The sequence below is a fragment of the Falco cherrug genome, chromosome 3 (genome assembly GCF_023634085.1).
Source record: "Falco cherrug isolate bFalChe1 chromosome 3, bFalChe1.pri, whole genome shotgun sequence".
Taxonomy (NCBI): Eukaryota; Metazoa; Chordata; class Aves; order Falconiformes; family Falconidae; genus Falco; species Falco cherrug.
The window spans coordinates 14,925,233-14,942,975 of NC_073699.1; the positions used below are offsets into that span (position 1 = coordinate 14,925,233).

General features: G+C 50.7%; 1 protein-coding gene and 1 long non-coding RNA gene across 43 annotated transcripts in view; one reads left to right on the forward strand and one right to left on the reverse strand.

The window, feature by feature from the left end:
- Window positions 1-227: 227 nt before the first annotated feature.
- LOC114016983 (uncharacterized) lies at window positions 228-2,540 on the reverse strand. The gene is made up of 2 exons (XR_008731198.1): window positions 1,384-2,540; window positions 228-627 (listed from the first exon to the last, which is right to left on the reverse strand). It is a non-coding gene; the product is annotated as an uncharacterized LOC114016983 (long non-coding RNA).
- An 894-nt stretch (window positions 2,541-3,434) lies between these two features.
- Window positions 3,435-17,743, forward strand: part of SCRIB (scribble planar cell polarity protein) — a 116,604-nt gene continuing 102,295 nt past the window's right edge. For 22 of the 42 annotated variants that reach the window (XM_055703663.1, XM_055703670.1, XM_055703657.1 and 19 more), the window contains exon 1: window positions 3,437-3,675. In XM_055703663.1, the coding sequence (XP_055559638.1) occupies window positions 3,514-3,675 (162 nt within the window). In that variant the 5' untranslated portion in view covers window positions 3,437-3,513. Of the gene's footprint in view, window positions 3,676-17,743 lie in introns of all 42 variants that reach the window. The other 20 variants (XM_055703653.1, XM_055703656.1, XM_055703654.1 and 17 more) reach the window with 3 other exon arrangements.

Genomic DNA, 17,743 nt, shown 5'->3' on the forward strand with positions numbered 1-17,743 from the left:
CCTTCACGGGTGACAGATCTAGCCAATGTTCTAGGGAGGTTCTGAGTCTGAAGGAAGAGAGTACTGGCAAAATCAGCTGGCCCAGGGCAGTGGTCTGCAACAGAAAGAGCTGTCTGGCTATTTTGCAGGACACACTCTAGGTCCAAGCTTCCCAATGAACCTTTTGGGTTTTTTTATTTAATGATATATTTAATGATAATGAATAATAATAATAAAATTATTAAAAATAAATTTAATTTAATGAAACTGCATGGCAAATAGGGTGCAGTTTTCCAGTGAAAACGTGAGTGGCTTGAATTTCCACGCACTGCAGGGCAGAGGAATGCTGTTCTTATATGCAATGTCTGCTGTGCAGCAGGTAAGCATTCAAGTATAGTAAATCTGGTCACAGAAAACTGGTTGTTTCAGAAACAGTCCTGCAAATTAAGGCGGCACCACACAGGGCTGGGAACAAGGCAGCGATGGGACTCTTCCAGTAATCTCTGATAAAACTTTATCTTCAGTTTGGTTTGCAAGTCAGTGTGTGTGTGTGAGCACTGATTCAGCATCAGATCCTTCCTGTGTTGGGATGATAAAACCCTGACAGCAGTTCAGCGTGTGGGAGGCAGAGCTGGTTTAGTGCTGCACCTGTAACAGATGGACAGAGCAAGAGAAGCTTAAACAGAAAATCCAGTTTCCTTCTTGAACAAGTAGGGAAGATGATTTTCAGAGAAAAGCACATCAAATCCCTGATTTCTTGAAAATGGAGCTGTATCTCCATCTCTCAATGGTTTGCAAGATGAGCAATGTTAGGTGCCTTCAGAGCTTCCAAAACTGCGAGCTTACAACAGGTATCCTGTTGAGGTAGCTGCTGTTGAATAGCTTCCATTGCTCAAAGGCTTTACAGATTTTTTTTTTTCTAACTTGAAGATCTGAACTCTTCAGTAAAACCATTTTCTTCCCACTTACAGAGCCCTTGAGAATAGTCTCAAGGTGAAGTTATCACTGGGAAGATGTGCAGAGTACATGAGAACAAATGCTGAGCTTTACTGACAGATTTTTCCCAACTTGCTGGAGACCTACTAGCATTAGCAATCGGTTTCATACCTGCTCTTGTATAAACATCTTCATTTAGTTTTGATGGGTCTTTTTTTGTTTTCTTTTTACCCTTATTTGTGTACTTTCGCAGAATATGATTCCTTGCAATTATTAGTGTTTTAGTAGCCTAAATGAATCAAATTTATAAAATCTCCTTCCTTAAGAGTTTTTCAGTTACTCAGTCACGATGGTTCTGGTAGCTAGTCTCATTGTAGGCAATATAAGCTAATTTTTTTCCTGAACTGTAAGTGACCTGAAAAGAGGCATTTCAGATGTCTACAGGTACCTATGTGATCAGTTGCTTACCTGTCTGCTATATTCATTGGATCCATCCAAACGCCCCTTGTAGTTTCAGCTCCCTCACAGACACCCTTTCTGTGTTGTTTTCTGTGCTGGGTGAATTGTTTCTGTTTCTCCTACATCAAGCCTAACCTGCGAGCCCTATGCGTAACTGAAATTCTCATTCTTTGTCTCTGATGTAACCTTGCAGTTGTTCTGAAATGTAGGGAGACCTACTAATGAAACTGTCTTCCAAGTATCGCAGTTTGTGCTTTGTTGTGCTGCACCTCCATTTTCTAGGAAACATAGCTGGGATGTTCCTACATTTTGGTACAAACGCTTAGAGCTGGTCTTAAAATTTAAATCTCATCTTTCTACTCCCTGATGGCTGATTCACCATCTGTTTTACAGGTCCTGTATTCACCCCCAGTTTTTTCCTAGCTTTGTGGTTTCTGCTGGGGTACTACACCAACTGATGCATTTACACTAGCTAGTACTTTTGCTTTCTCTGTTATAGAATATGCTGCAATGGAGGCAAATAAAAGACTAATAAACCCAAACGTTTTTTAAAAATCCTTCCTTCAGAATTTCACAGCCATTGCCCATTACTAGTGGTGAAGCTGAAAGGCCGTGCAGTTGCCCAGATAACTCTCACCTCCTCCTGCTTTTCATGAGTGCCAGTGCCTCACACTTTAATGTCACTCAGCTATTAGTCAGTTTTCATTTCTATTTGTTGCAGAAATATTTCTGACTCTTGCAGTATGAGGAAAGCAGAGTGTATAGAAGGAGCCTGCGTGCTGCCTTGGGTTGGCTGGTGTCTAAGGCTGTTCCCGGGGTGATGGGCAGAGCGGCACCCAAGGGTGCATGTGAGGAGATGCCACATTCAAACACTGAGGAATGAACAATTTCTCTCTCCAAGTTTTACTGCGAGTTAAACATCCACCTTGAGAACTGGTGTGGAGGCCTCTGTGCAAGGCAAAAACAGCTGGGAGAAAGGCTCTTGTTTGGAGAGGAGATGGCTGGGTGACACAGCTGGGCTGGAGGTGGGAAATTAAGAGGTGATAAATGAGCAGTAATAACTGGGCAAAAAACAAGGCAGTGATTAAGAGACCAGGAAATTGCGCAAGCAATAGAGGATGAGAGCAAGGAGGACTGTGTTGCCCTGTGGATGACTTGAGGCAGCAACTTACTTTGGACCTTGCGCTTTGTTGTGAAGCAGCATCCTGGGCGATGTGTCCCAGAACCAAAGCACCTGTGCTTTTTAAACCCGGTCTGTCATGATCGTGCCTTGCCATGTGTGTGGGGAAGATGTACATCACGGTTATCTGTTTCTCCTTTTGCAGCATTTGTTCTACAAACCCCTGTTGTGTCCCCCTTGGCTCACAGTCACGTCTGCAGTCACCATTTGAGCTCCCTTCATCAAGAACCTACGTCACGCTTCTGATTCCCTTCGTGTACTTTCTTTAGTCTAACCACTCTTCTTAAAAGAGGAATGTTGGTGCCTCACAGAACTTTACACAGCGGCACTAGCTTTTTTCGAAGTATTTTCTTAACGATGCCTCACCCCACAGGCTGGATATCCGGTTAAGAGCGCGTTGCACTTGGAAATTATTCAGGAACCCACCGCAGCTCTTGCTGTGTCACAGAGTCGGGGTTATTTTTCCCTCTGGACGTTCCTTCCCCTGGGCGAAGAGCTCCCGGCGGGCGCCGGGCTGGTTTCGGCCGCAGGCGCGGCACCGGCGGCAGGAGGGGGCCAGCAGCAGCGCTGCCCTCGGAGCCGCCTGCGCCGTGTGCCCGGGCCCGGCAGCCGCCACCGCGCCCCGGGCTGGGGCTGACCGCGGCCTGCGGGGCCTGTCGGGCCGGCGGCTGCTCCCGGCGCCTCAGCAGCGGGCGGGGCAGGGCGGGAGGGAGCTCCGTTTCCCAGCGACGCTCGCGGGGCGGGGGGGGAGGGCACGGCCCCAGGAGCCGACCGGGAGCGGCGGGGCCCGAGCGCGGCTGCCAGGCCTGAGGGGCGGCGCACGGCCCAGAGCGCCCGCCTCTCCTCCTCCCCCCCCCACGCCGCGCACATCCGGGCCCTCCCTCGGGCAGGCCCCTTCCCGGCGCGGCGGCTCCCGCCCCTGCGCTCCCCGCAGCCGCTGGCGGCCGAGGCCCGGCGCGATGCTGCGGTGCATGCCGCCGCTCTGGCGCTGCAACCGGCACGTGGAGGCGCTGGACCGGCGGCACTGCTCGCTGCAGGCCGTGCCCGAGGAGATCTACCGCTACAGCCGCTCGCTGGAGGAGCTGCTGCTGGACGCCAACCAGCTGCGGGAGCTGCCCAAGGTGAGGCCGCGGCCCGTTGTGGGCCTCCCGCGCCCCGCCGCCGGGGCCCGGCCCGGCTGGAGGCCTCGGCCCGCCGCCACCCGGGGAGAGCGACCGCCGCCCGGCCCTGCGCTCCCGGCCCGGCCTGACGGAGCTGGAGGCCGGCGGAGCCCGGTCCGGCCTGGCGGGGAGGCCGCCCCTTTCCGCCGCCCGGCCGGGGCCGCCCGAGGCCGCCCGCGCCTGCTCCCCGCAGCCGCCTCCCGCTGGCCCGTGCGCGGAGCGGGCGGGCGCTGCCCCGGCCTACCCGGCCCCGCTCCCGGCGGCGGCCTCCCCGCGGCGCCTCCTTCCCCCGCGTCCTCGGCGGGGGAGCGCGGCTGCGGGCTGTCCCAGTCCCGGCCGGCTGCCCCGCGCTTCCCGCCGCGGGAGCGGGGGTCCTGGGTGGGCTGGGGGCACCGGCGGCCCTCGGCTGGCCCGCTGCGGCTGGCCGCGGGAAGGGAGCCCCTGGTTTGGGCAGCGGGGTGCGGGGCGCTGCGGGGGCGGGTCCCCTGCCCGCCGAAGGAAAACGCTTTACCCGACTCGGCGGCGCTACGAGCCAGGCGTGCTGCTAAGCGAAGCACAACGTCAGTTCAAATGCTCTGGTTTAAGCCCGAAAGCACAGAAGGTATCAAGCAAGTTTATTAAAGAGGTGCTTTATGCTTGTTACCTGGGGCTTCCGCCTGTGCTTGCAACTTCTGCCACGATCCTGCTGAGCCACAGAGCCCTCTGCACAGGCAACGTGCAGAGATACATAAATCCGTAGAGGTACTAAATCTTTAGTGTGCTGCCACGCACCGTGCTGCGGACGCGGTTTCTCCGTAGATGCAGAGGACTGGAGATCTCTGCAGACAGCTGCCGGCTCGACCCAGACATTTGTGGCTCCCAAAGGGTTTGTTTTCACAAGGCAGGAGGCTCGGGAATGGCCGAGCTCTTGTGTTTGGGCCCTGAAGTACTTTTTAGCAGGAACCGAAAGGACGTGATGTGCCTCTTGTACTGTGTAATCTGGAGTACAGGGTCCTGCAAAAAAGAACTGGAATGTGAACCTGCATCTCAGGAGGGAGAAGGCCTTAAGGCTTTACTGGTCTGTAGGATATTCTGGAGGAAATTTTACCACATATCCCCTGTAGAAATTGTACCATTTTAAAAACGATAATTAATTATTACTTGTGCCATAGAGAGAGAATTTGGCCGTAGCTTGTTTGGATAGATGCTTGTCAGTGAATATAGACTACGTCACCTTTTTACTGAAAAAATTGAGAAACAGGTCAGTATTTCTTCTTTTAAAGTTTCTTGTTGAATTACTGACATGTTAGGAAATTTGCCGTGAAATCTGGAGGAAAAAAACCCACCCAACATGCAAACCAAAAACTCGTTCTTGATTCAGGCCAAAATAATTTGGCTTGCTTTGTTAAACTGTACAATTTATGCATTCCTACCTAAACAGATTCACTTGTATAGAAATGGCATATTTTTTCTTGCTCTCTGGTATTTTTGTGTTCTCGCTGCCTTTCCTGCTTGTCTTCCTTTGCACTACTGTGAGGCGGACTGCTTCTGGGATTCAGTTGTTGAGGGCGTGTTGCTGAGGTATGGAGACACTAGTATGATACTTTATCAGCTCTCTTCTATCATGTAGCTTGGGATCTTGTTATACTTTAGGTGGGGATATTTCCCAAGCTACTGGAAAACATGTGTTACAGGCTGGTTAGGGCTTATGAATGAGTGTCTTTTCTGCAGAGGAGGCTAATTGCGACATACCTGCAGTGAACTTGCCGATTCTCGTGCTGCTCAACTCCTTCGTAATCCCGCTGAGTAGTCATAGTCCTACCTTGTCTTTACATTGAACCCATTTGGACTGACATACTTCTGGGTTTTGTTTAGCTTTTGAAGAGCACCTTCCAGATTATAAATGCAGATTTTATACTGACATTTTATTTAGTCTGTGATCAGATAGATGTAGTCCTGCCTGTGAAGGCAGGTACTGTGTACCTGTCTGAAGTACTGTCTCCTTCCTGTGGTCACCCAAGCAGCTTGTATTTGTGAGGGCTGTTGTTTAACTCCGGCTATTAACATCTGTTCGGCTTGGAAGCATTGGAGCTCTTGCCACGAACTATCCTGGGATCTGGGGTTCCTCTCTGGTGTTTGAATTCCCCCAAATTTTTAGACTGTTCTGCAGAGAATTATTAGAAAAACAATAGAGCACAGACAGATAAGATTATGGTCCTCTATTCTTAAAAGAGATGTAGTAAAGTCAGGAGAGGTACGGAGAACAGGGAGCAGAAAATGGTGTGGTCAGACCCAATATGCAACAGCTTTTTCACAAAGGAAATAATTGTTTACAAGAGCTCTTCAGTCTGTCTGAAAAAGATAGTGCCATTCTTCCATCAGATGACAGAGCTCTGGAGTATCACAAATGACCTGGAGGGAATGAACAGAGGGCAACTGCCCACTGTTTCTCCTTGCATGAGGACTGGAGGCATTAAGTGCAACCAAAAAGGGCTCAGTTCAGAATAAATGAAATAATTTTTCATGCAAAATGTAGTTAAGCTGAAGCATGGAAGTACTTACCATATGACTTAATGGATGCTCAAAGTTTAGCGAGCTCAGGAAAGAAGTGGACCAAGAGAAAACAACCGAAGATGAATATATGCAAAGACACCACCTTGCTTGTGCCGCGTATCCCAGGAGGGTCTTAGAGGAAGTACCGTTTTGGACTTGCTGTACTCACTCTCGTCTGTACCAAGTGCAGCTGCTATGGGCTTTCTCCAGTTGTGACGGGTATCAGCCCATGCCTAGCAAAACCTGAATGCACCCTCCCTCGCAAGCAAGATGAGCATCCATATACGTGCAGCTGCAGAACAACAGAGGAAACAAGCAGAGCCCCTGAGTGCTAACTGCTCCTGAGAAAAGCCAAGGAGCTGGTGGCTGCTGCCTAGAGATGCTGCGCCCTGGGAGATGCGTCAGGAAGAGCGGGCAGAAGTAAGCCCCCCAGTCTTTCCCCTTTCCAGCCCCCCCCCCCCCCCCAGCCCAAGTTTCCTCCAGCTGGTGCCACGGGTGGTCTGGAGGCAGCTGATAAGGAGGTCTGCAGTTTGGTGGAACAAGGACGAAAGGTTAGATCCACCTGAGGTTTAACCCTATCTGTGTCCTAATGGTTTGTGCTAATAGAACTTGCTGGAGCAGCGAAGGCGTTTTAGTCCCAAGTACATAATTCATGTGCAGGAAGAGCATTATTTAAGGATATTGCTGTTGAGGGCCATGTGGGTAGGGGCAGATACCTAACGTAGGAGTAAGAATCTGCATGTTACACAAGGTGGATATGGGATGAAGATAATTTGCCCTTCCACCAGGGGAAGAGGGAACAGCAGTACTCTTTATTTTGGGCATGTGTTTTCTCTGAGGGAGGGCAATGGGAGAGGTCTTAGGTTGGGGTAGGGAGCATGCTTTCCAGCTGAGTAGCACTTCACAGAAAGGTGCTTTTTGTTTGAGAGAGAGAGACTGGGAGGAGGATTTGTGTGTACCATGAAGGCAGATTGGGTGGGGAGAGGGGGCAGTGTGCCTGTCTTGTAGCATAGGACTGTGTGTGCCTATTTACGAGAAGAGTTTAAAGGGCTACTGAGGGGGGTGTGTAGAGTCGGGAGAGGAGAGCAGCAAATGGACATCAGTTAGAAAAATGTGAACTAGAGAGTATATACGATCTTTGGTAGCAAGTTTGTTTTTAAGGGCTCAGGCAGGATTTTTGGAGTAGGCTTCTACATGTAGGTGATTCTTGAAGCAAAAGAATGGCGGGGTAGCTGCCTTTTGGAAAAGTCATGGTGTTTTACAGTTAGCAAACAACTTTCTTTAAAATGTTTGAATTTACCTGACCCCTCTCCTGTGGGTTTTCTTACCTAGCACCCACTACCAGGCCACCTCTGATGTGCTTTTGTCTTTTATTTACTTGCTCCAGAGTCCAAAACCACCAGCAATCTCTTGCTCTTTCTGTGGCACCATTTTCTTCTGTACCAGAACTTCCCATGTCCCCTTCCTGCTGCTGCTTTGCTCTTGATCTGATTAGATGATCTGCCTGCCTCCTGGCATTTCTGAATGACACCGCTGCGCTTTCCTGAACTCTCTCTTCCAAGCTGTAGAAGTGAATCCTGCTTTCTCTCCGTCCTGCAGTGCTGAATATTCTTCTGTCTTGCTTCTTTTTTATTTGCCCCATGTGGAATCTTGCCGGTTTCAGGTCTGAGTTTTTCATTATGGTGGCTATACTCTGGTTGTTCGAAGTGATAGATTAAATCTGTGTTAGGAGCATCTGCTGCCTTGTTGCAGGGATTTGCTGCCAGGATGATACAGCATGATTTAATGGAAAATGATAAATTCCATTTGATAAGTTCACTGTGCTTTTCATGAGGGTGTCTGAATTCCAGAGGAGGAAATACCTTGCTGTATGCTGACTTCTGCTTTACCTGGCTTGCATAAAGTGATTTCTGCAGGGCTGTGAGTGTGTGGCACGCTACAACAGCAGGATAAATAGCAGGCCCATCAGCTAGGGTATAGGTTTTAGGGATACAGCCTGCTAAATCATTACATTAGAGCTACAAAAGCTACCTGACTCACTTAGTCCACTCTCCATGAAGCACTGCAGAGGTGCAGGTCTCACCAGAAAGGAATGAACGCAGTCTGGAATTCAGAGGAGGAATTTGGAGGTGGCAGAGAGAGCCAGTCACAGCCCAGGAGCTGAGCGTGATCGTCGGGCATCCAGAGGCTCTTGATGTGCTTTCAGAGGAGTGCTCAGGTTCAGAGTATGGGAAGGCAAAAGGGAGAGGTCGAAAGAAACCTGGGTGGAGTAGAGCTCGAAGGACCTGCTGTAGGAGGAAGAGAGGGTGGAGCTGAGTAGGGACTGAAAATTACGAAGAAGTCAATGTGGAGGAGGGAGGAGACCTCTCTTCTGTGTCAGCAGCAGCATGCAGAGGGACAGGCTGCTGGAGACCTGCTGGACGGATACCTGGGCAGGGAAGTGTGAGGTTGGGGCAGGCTGAGGGATCATGCAGAGCCGGGGAAAAGGAGGAAATTGAAGAGCTAGCTTTTGATGCCAAGTTTTTGAATAGTGGTGGTGCTGAAGAGGCAAACCCTAGGGCTGCCCAGTGGAAGGCTTGCAGTTGCTCTGCTTTGCTTTTTCCTTGCTAAAATGCCCATGACAAATCTGGCCCAGTGCAGTAAACTTTTTTTTTTTTTTCTACTGCCCGATGAGCTGTTATTAGCTTGCATTGAAAATTATGAGGGACGGACACCTGGCTAGAGCACCAGGGAGAGGAGGTATTTTGGGTCCGGTGCAGATTCCTTCCTGTTCTGGCTTGTTGCTATTTGCATCTTGGCAAGGCAATTTCTAGGCTGGTAGAAACAGTCCGGGTTTCAGCGGTTCCTCCTGTTTAGCTGCTGTTGGCCTGGGGCAAGAGCATCGGTGTCCTTTGTCCAGAGCCTGGGATCCTGCTGCACTGAGCAGGGTGAAACCTGAGCGTGGTGTTTGTCACTTTCCCAAGGCAAGGTGGGGCCTTGCAAAGCTAATTAAGAGCAGCTTTTAATTTCCTGGCATCTGAGGCCTGCAAGGAGGATCTTGGGTTTTATTTACTTCCACGGAGGAGTAAAGCTGCTCCTTTTAATCTCTGCATGCTAATAGCCCTTCCCTGAGAAAGTCAGGGAACCACGAATGCTGGTGACTGGGCTCCTCCGTGGTTCACAGTGCTGTAAGCAGCGTGAGCCAGCTTTGGTGCCCATTAAGGCTTGAGTGTGCGGTGGGCACCTTCTCTTGTTCTGCACCTGAATTTTTTGCATCACAGGCTTTGTCAAAACTGCAAGCTGCATTTGTTTAACAAAACCAGTCAAGAAACTGGTTTCACTTGATTGCTGTGAGACCTGTGCACAGAGTTGGCATGCCTCTCTATTCCTTCCAGGAGTTCAGGAGCCCTATGAGTTAATGTGTACAAATGGATGTGGCTTTGTTTCTCCAAAAGCCAGGTATTCTGGATCTGCTTGCTGCCCAGAAGTTGAAATAAGTGAAGGCCATTTCACCTTTATTCTTTTCTCTCAGTGCAGTAACTGTCTGTCTTATAAGTCCTGGGAGGTGACTAGGGGGATTTAGGATTTGTGCTGGACCAGTAATAGCCGAGGCTCAGTTGTGGAAAAAAGAGCTAATAAAACTCTTGGACATATGCTTCTTGGACATACAAACAAGGGAACAGAAAAGAGCACGGAAATTATTTTATGCTTTAAGGTCTACAAATAAGAATTGACTATTAATATTCACTTCTCTCTGAGCTCCAAGGTGTGTAGTCAGATTTGTTGCTGGAGAGCGTGGGTGTGCTGCCTTACGTGGATCTCAAAAGGAGCTCAGGTCTTAGAGAAAGCTTGAGTTACGTGTAAAAGTGAGGTAAAAAGGTGTACTGAGTGGCAGAGAGATTCAGTGAAGCAAAGAGTTCGCGATCATTTAGGTGACTACAGCCTAAATGGTGCTGCCTCTCACCAAATCTTCCATTGCTCTGGTTTTGTATGATGTAGGGAGGTCACCAATGAAAGCACCTACTCAGCCTTTCCCCTGGGTTCAGCTGACCCAGTAATTGTAAACCTCTAGATGTGTCTCTGTCGTGTGGTTCGTGACATCTTCCATGTCTTTGGGTGCATCGGCTGCTGAGTTTGCTGCTTGGAACGAGTTTGCACCTTATGGTATTCTGCCTGTTCCCTGGTGACAATCACTGACATATGTTCACCTTGCCTTGCTTGTGTTCAGGATGCTGCCTCTAAAGTGTAAATGCAGTATCACAGTGGCCCTACAGAGCATTTGCTCATTACCCTATCTCCTTGCATCTCTAAGATCTCTCCTTAGTTCTTTTGGCTATTGTCTGAATATCTTCCAGGAATGTTTTAGGTGGTGTTTCATTGATGGTTAGAGGTGAAGACAGGACTAGGTTAACTTCTTTGGGTCTCCTCTGACCTGTTACATACGTTCCCCCTTGAATATTCCTGAATTTCATAACCTTGTTTCACCATCTCCCTGACAGAAACTGGAATGATGCAGGGAACAGTGGTGAAAGAGCGTGGTGGATGGTAAGACACGCTGTGTGCTGAAGCAGAGGGATGTGACCGCCTGCAGAGTTCTTGCGCGCACTGCAAGGTTCTCTTCGGTTTCTGACTCCTCCTTTTTTCCATTTCTAGTTCAGGGTATTTAATGGTGTGTGTCTGAGCTGTTCCCCTGAGAGCTGCTTTGGCACCTTCCTATTCTTTGTACTCTTCCTGTTCAGAGGAGTTGTTTGTGGCTTTTGTGCCTGAGAATCTCCTGCTGTCTCCTTCCACATGGGGACACTTAACTCTTCTTTAAGGCTTTTCCAGTGCCCAGAATGTGCTTCCACGAACCCTGAGTGTACGGTCTGCTGTAGTCCGAATGCCCTGCTCTGTACCAGTTAATCAACTTGATCTTGTCTGCCTTGTCTCAATTTCCCAGTTTCAGGGTTAGAGCTTATTTGTTGGGTCGGTTTGTTTGTTTGTTTATGGTGCCTCTCAGTGCTGGAGATGCATCTGTGTATAAACTTACAGGGTGATAATGATTTCTGCCTCAAGAAAATACAATCCTATTTGAAACAATCAGAGCAGGTTACTGTATAGCTCTTGGGGCATTTTTCCCCGTTGGTAATATTTGTGGCATTACAGATAAGTAAATTGCTTTTTTGTAATTGCTAGTTCACCCTTCTTTGGTCAGAAGATGGTTTAGAAAAAAACTAGATTGGTCGGTTGGATCCCTTTGTTATCCTGCAGAAGGCCATTCCCGAGGTGCTGGTATGCCGGGGAGGGGGCTGGGTGAAAAGCCAGAAATGTAGAGTAGGTAAGAAAGGGGGGGAGAGGTCTTCGGATAGTGTTTGGTGTAGATTAGGTTTTGCTTCTTGACCCGCAGCCAGAACGCTGTCCCATGGAATGATCCCAGCAAGTCTGTCCAGATTAATGCTTTTGCAGTATTTCAGTGGAAAATGCCACTGGATGCTCCGTGTCTGCGGCAGGGAATGCTGATGGGTCGGTGGCACTTGTCCTCTGGATTCCTCCCAGGCCACTGTATAGGACCGAGGTGGGGGTCGCTTGTGCTCTGGTTTCAGCAGGGGGGACCTGCTGTTTATGCACTTGTAGGCTTTTGTGTTTAAGATGCAGTCTGAGACCACAAATTGCTTCTGTCAGTAGCGCACACCCCCCCCCCCCAGCTCTTCCCAATAGCGAGGTGCTAATTGTGGTGTCGTGATCTTATTCTGGCTTGGGGATTTCCTTTCTGTGGCGCTGGATTAGTTAGTTATTTAATTTGGACCAGAGATTCTGCTCTGCTCCTGTGTGCTGTCCTCGAGCAGCGTGCTGTCTTCGGGGAGAACAGTTGCCGTCCGGCCCCAGAGGGGACTGCATTCCTCAGTCCCGGCTTAAATGCCTGGGAAGAGGCAGCTGGAGAGCCTTTGGCTTGCAGACAACTTGCTTTGTCTTAGTTGGAATGTATTCCTGACGCTTAAGTACTTTTATATATTTGAAATACATTCCTCAGGGCCTGATACGTGGGGTTAAATAGTCGGAAATCCGGCCAGTCTGCCTCGGGGACGGCTGTGTCCCTGCAGCCGGGGAGCAGCCTGTGTGTGTGCCAGGGCTCCCCAGCTCTGAGCGCCGCTGGGGGGGGGGGGGGGGCGTGCGGAGCCCCCCGTGTTCAGCACCCTCGGCATGCCTGCCCTGCCCTGCCCTGCCCAGGCCCCTCCCTGCATCTCCTCCTTGTCGTGGGCCTGCCGGGGGTGGCCAGGCGAGGAGCGTCCCCTCCTCCTGTGCTGTGTGTGGGCCGCTGGGGAGGAGAGCCCCCCTTTGCCCTGCCTGCTGGAGCACCGGGAAGGTGGCCTGCCACGGCGGGCTGTGCAAAGCGGAGCTCTGCCGAAGGCTGCTGAGCCTGGTGTTCGGCTGCTGCAGCGTGTCAGCTGTTCCTCTTTGGGACTTTGCTGGGCTGCTGCCTTTCAGGTGTTTGTGATTATGTGCTTGTGGCCAGAAGAGGCTGAATCGCAGAATGGTGGGGGTTGGAAGGGGCCTCTGGAGACTGTCTAGTCCAACCCCCCCTGCTAAAGCGGGTCCTCCTAGAGCAGGTTGCAGGGTCACATCCAGGCACATTTTGCACGTCCCCAGAGGAGACCCCACAGCCTCTCTGGGTGGCCTGTCCCTGTGCTCCATCACCCTCAAGGTAAAGAAGTCTTTCCTCATGTTCAGATGGAACCTCCCGTGTTGTGGTTTGTGCCCGTTGCCCCTTGTCCTGTTGCTGGCACAGCTGAAAAGAGCCTGGCCCCATCCTCCTGATGCTCACCCTTAAGCCAGTTTAGTATCTGTGGCCAATGCTGTGAGGAGCGAAGAATCAAATGCTGCTAAGGTTGGAGTCGGTTATTTGGGAAGACCGCTTTTTTAGGATGGCAAGTGGTCTGTATCCACTGCCTGTGCTCTCATCCCATGCCTGCCTGGGTGGCTCAGGCTGAGCCTCTGAGTAACTGGTGTGAGGCGCCCTGAGGAACGCCCGGGTGCAAGGGTCTACCTGGATAGTCGTAGTGGCGCTCTCCCCGTGGCACCAGGGCTGCCTGGCAGGGGCTGAGGTGCCGCCTCTCTGCTGGAGCTCCAAACTGATGTTCTCATCTCTCGGCAGTGGTGATTGCCTTTTTGACCTCTGCTACCATTAACTGTTATCCTCACTAGATTTCAGGTGGAGTGATCTTCCTTCTTGAATCTAGCTTTTCTGGGAATATACGTTGCTTGCATCATTTCGCTTAATACAGGGAAAGGTGTGTCTTGCGTTCATGGCTCTGGTGATGCAACCTAGTGTTAACTGGATGCCCCTGGCTCTGCTCTGCTAAGGGAGCTGTACAGCCTGTGGGACTGGCATCCTGCCCAAGCTGGCCACCTGTGGGATAGAAGTCTTTCTGGTTATGTGGCCTCACCTGTAAGACAGTGGCTTGGAAGGACTGAGTTTAACCTTAGAGCTGTTCAACTCCCACATGTTTTGCTTTGCAGTTTTTGCTTCCAGCTCTGCTTGAATCTTGCACAGCTGGCTTTCCCCAAAGGCAATACCACTGGCACAGTTGTCAAAGATCAGCTCTTTCTTTCATCACAGATGTAAAAGCAGGGGACCCCAGTTCTGTTCACACTTCTCCTACCTGTAGGTCTCCGAGACTGGAAAGGCAGACACGTGTGCTCCTGCGTGCCGGCACCTTGGCTGTGGAGCATGCAGCAAAGTCTCTGCTTCCTCCATGGGCAATTCTTAAGATGTCAAGCCTGTGTTTAACCAGGAAGATGTGAATGAAACACAGGGCTCAGATATGTGATCTGGTTTTGCTGTGAGTGTTTTGAGGAGCTGCCCAAGCCGCCGCATTTCACTGCTGGCGGACACCACCTGCCCACAGTGACAGTCCTGTGCATTTGCTCTGGTTGGGGACAAACATAGGAGCTCTGCTGTGTGCTGCTGTGAGCCCAGCCCCTGGTGGCGTGGGAAACCAGCCCCTCTTCTTGTTTGTGAATCACCAGGAGAGGTGTAATTATTTTCCTGCTACACATTGTGATCCTGCCTTTAATTAAGCTTGTGCTGTCCTGCTGAAGGTGGTGGGACTGTACCAGCAGGGTTTGAGAGTTGAGCTTGAAATTCTCTTAAGAGTAATGAGATGTAAGGAGGACCTGTCCTTATCACTGGCACTTGAGGGTTGGAAAGGTTAGCAAAAACCCTGCCTTGGATCCCCTTAGCCTGTGTTGGAGGAGAAGTAAAACAGCAAGCACTGCTGGTGTACTCAGTCCCTGCAGCAAAATCACCTGGGCCAAACACCTCTGTCTCCAGGCCTTTGTCTCTGAGGAAGCCTGGGTTGTCACAGGTTGTTTTTGAGGAAAAGGAGGCATCTGAGACCCACTGTTTGGGTAGCAGAGCTTGGGAACACCTGGATAGTTTTGGCTGCAGAAGCAAAAGGTTTTGTACAATTCCGGTGTGCAAACTGTGTTTACAGTGTAGACCCAGCTCCTGGACTCCAGATCTGTAAATTGTCACTGCCTTGTTTCAAAGACATTGGCCTATGTGTAAGGTCATTGTGGCCCTACAGTTATGTAAGTTGGGTGTCTGAATCCTCTTCCTCTGGCACATGTCCTGCTCCCCTTCAGTAGTGCTACAGCCGCCTCACCTTGAGAAATGCCCCGTCTTTATGAAGTGTTTCGTTGAAGTCTATTTAAAGCATGGTTAGTTGAGGGGAGAAATGTCCCTACAGCCTGCTGGCGCTTGACAGCCACCCCCACCCTGTCTGCTGTTTGCAGCAGGGGTCCTAACACCAAGGCAGCCCCCTGAGCTGTCTGTGCTGCAGGGTGGCATTGCTCCTTCTCCGGAGAAACTGGTAGAGGAGCCCAGGTGTCCATTTGCCCTCCTCCCTCCCTCTTGGCCACCACGGAGATGGCTCTTCTGCAGGTACAGGCAGGATTGTGGGGGCTGGTGATCGGAGAGCAGCAAGGTGATGCTGGGGAACAAAGAACCCCATGTCCTAGTCCCCTTCCCCCAGGATTAGACACAGTGCCTTCAGCAGGACTGATGTTCCGGGTGTAAAACGGGACAAATGCCTCTGCCCAGATGTGTGGGATTGAGATGCGTGTGAAGCAGTGTTGTGCATTAAAGCAGGGAGTGCAGAGGGGATCTCCTTGCCTCAGCAGCAGTAGGTGAGGGGAGAGCTGGAGTTCAGCCTCGGGTGGGCCAGAAGCCCTTTTGCTATAGCCTCAAGAAAACAAAGATTCAGAAAAGAATCATGAAACTAACCTGGGCCTGGGGCCAACCTGGAAGCGGGGAGCACTGTGCATGCAGAAGCAGTCAGTGTTTTCCGAGTCCCAGGCTTTCGGCACCCAAACGCCTTTCTCTGCTTGCTTGACGCGTCGTTCTGCAGGTGGGATGGGATCTGTAGGACACACGGGCTTGTGTTGCCATTGTGTGAATCATGGATGGGCACAGGGCTCTGGCCACATTGCAGGAACTCTGCAGCCGTGATTGCTGTGGGCTGGATGCCAGCGTCACGGGCACCAGCAGTGTGCGTGGGAAGCTTGGTGGGCTTAGTAGGTCTGCATCCCTGACCCTGCCATGCTTCATCAGACTGCTTGGGTTGTTCCAGGAGTGAAGCCCTTTCCCTGCCTCCTGCCAGTTCCACTGTGCCTCTTCTGAAGAGCTGGTGTTGGCAGCACAGGGTGGCTGGGGTTGCCTGACGCTGTCTGCCCCGCTGTGCCAGGCTGGCTCTTTGGCCATTAATCCCATTCGGGCAATGGTTGCCTTTCCATGCCTGCCCTCAGGATTTTGTTGCTTCTGGGAAACGGCATAGTTGAATGGTAGCTCAGAAGGTTTGTTCTGATCTTTTTATCCATTGTCCTTTCTCCTTTTTTTTCATGTTCCGCCTTCTGATCTGACTGAATAAGTGAGCAAGGCGCTCTGCTGAGGCAAGGCTCAGCTAAGCGTTACTCTGCAGCAGAAAGGGAGCACTTGGGGGTGGTGTCCAAATTCCCAGCATCGCTATCTGACTACTGTGGTTCTCTAGGCTAACCTAATAGCTCCATTAGCCTTTTGTTCATGTCCTGGGGCTTTGCTGCATCCTCAGTACTAATGCTGGGAGCTTCACAGATATGAACATCGATGGCCAAAGAGGCAGGACTGAGGTCTGGAGGAAGTACGTCATGTCAGCAAGCTGAAGAAACACAGTTTAGTTGGAAGCGTGCTAACTGCAGAGAGGAAGATGGAAGCAAGCTCCTTCAGACACTTTCTAGGGCCTGTTACAGACAAGAGGCTGGGCTTCCAAGGGCCCTTTATGACTTTGCTGTGTCTGTACATGCTGCGGCTGACTTGGCATGAGCCAAATTGTTGTGCCGCTGTTCAAAGGGACCTTGACAGGCTGGAAGAATGGGCCCATGGGAACCTCATGGGAAATACCAATTTCTGCACCTGGGGGGGAATAACCTCATGCAGCAGTACAAGCAATCACCTAAAAAGCAGCTGTGCAGAAACAGTGGGGGTGCTGGTGGACCACAAGTTGACCAGCAGTTAGGAAGAGCATTGCTAGCATGTCAAGGGAGGTGATCCTTCACCTCTGTTCTGCTCTGGTGAAACCACACCTGGAGAGCTGTGGTCCGATGCTGGGCTCCCCCTGCGTGGGGAAGACATGGACATACAGGAGTGTGTCCAGTGAAGGGCCACAAAAATGATTAAGAGACTGGGACATCTGTGATATGGGGGAGAGGCTGAGGGAGTTGGGACTATTCAGCCTGGGGAAGGGAAGGCTTAGGGGGATTTTACCGATGTGTGTAGGATGTCAGGGAGCAAAGGAGATGGAGCCAAGCCAGACTCTTCTCAGTAGTGTCCAGTGGCAGGACAAGAGGTAATGGGCACAGAGTGAAATAGAGGAAATTCTGTTTAAACATAAGGAAACACTTTTTCTTTTCCTTTTTTTTTTTTTTTTTTTTTAATTATTATTATTACTGGAGGGGTGGTTGAATACAGGAACGTGTGCCCGGTGAGGCTGCAGAATGTCTTTCCTTGGAGATATTAAAAATCTGAGTGGGCACAGCCCTGGGTTGCCTGCTATAGCTGACCCTGATCCTGCTTTGAGCAGAGGTTGGACTAGTTGATCTTGAGGGGTCCCTTCTGACCTCAACCATTCTGTGGTTCTGTTGGACCTGCCTCTGTGATGCAGATTGCCTCTTTGAGTGAACTGGATGAATTTGGAGATTGGCATCACTCACTCACTGGCCTGCTACATAACTGCTTAGCAGTTTTGCAGACACTGGCTTTCTAGAAACTTACCTTGCTTTCTTAATTTAGCTGGAAGCTGTGTGCTAGTGTCCACAGGCAGTGAGATCCTGGCCTCATGCTGATAGAGGCTGTGTGTGAAGGTAGTGGTGGATGGCTCTTTTCTGTCTTGCAAGGACAGGAGGTGGCTGATGCAGCCAGTTTTGGAGTTGGACAGTCAGAGTTCCTCACGTGTAATGAATGAGGAAGGGGTACAAGGGACTGTCAGACTGACTCTACTCAGGA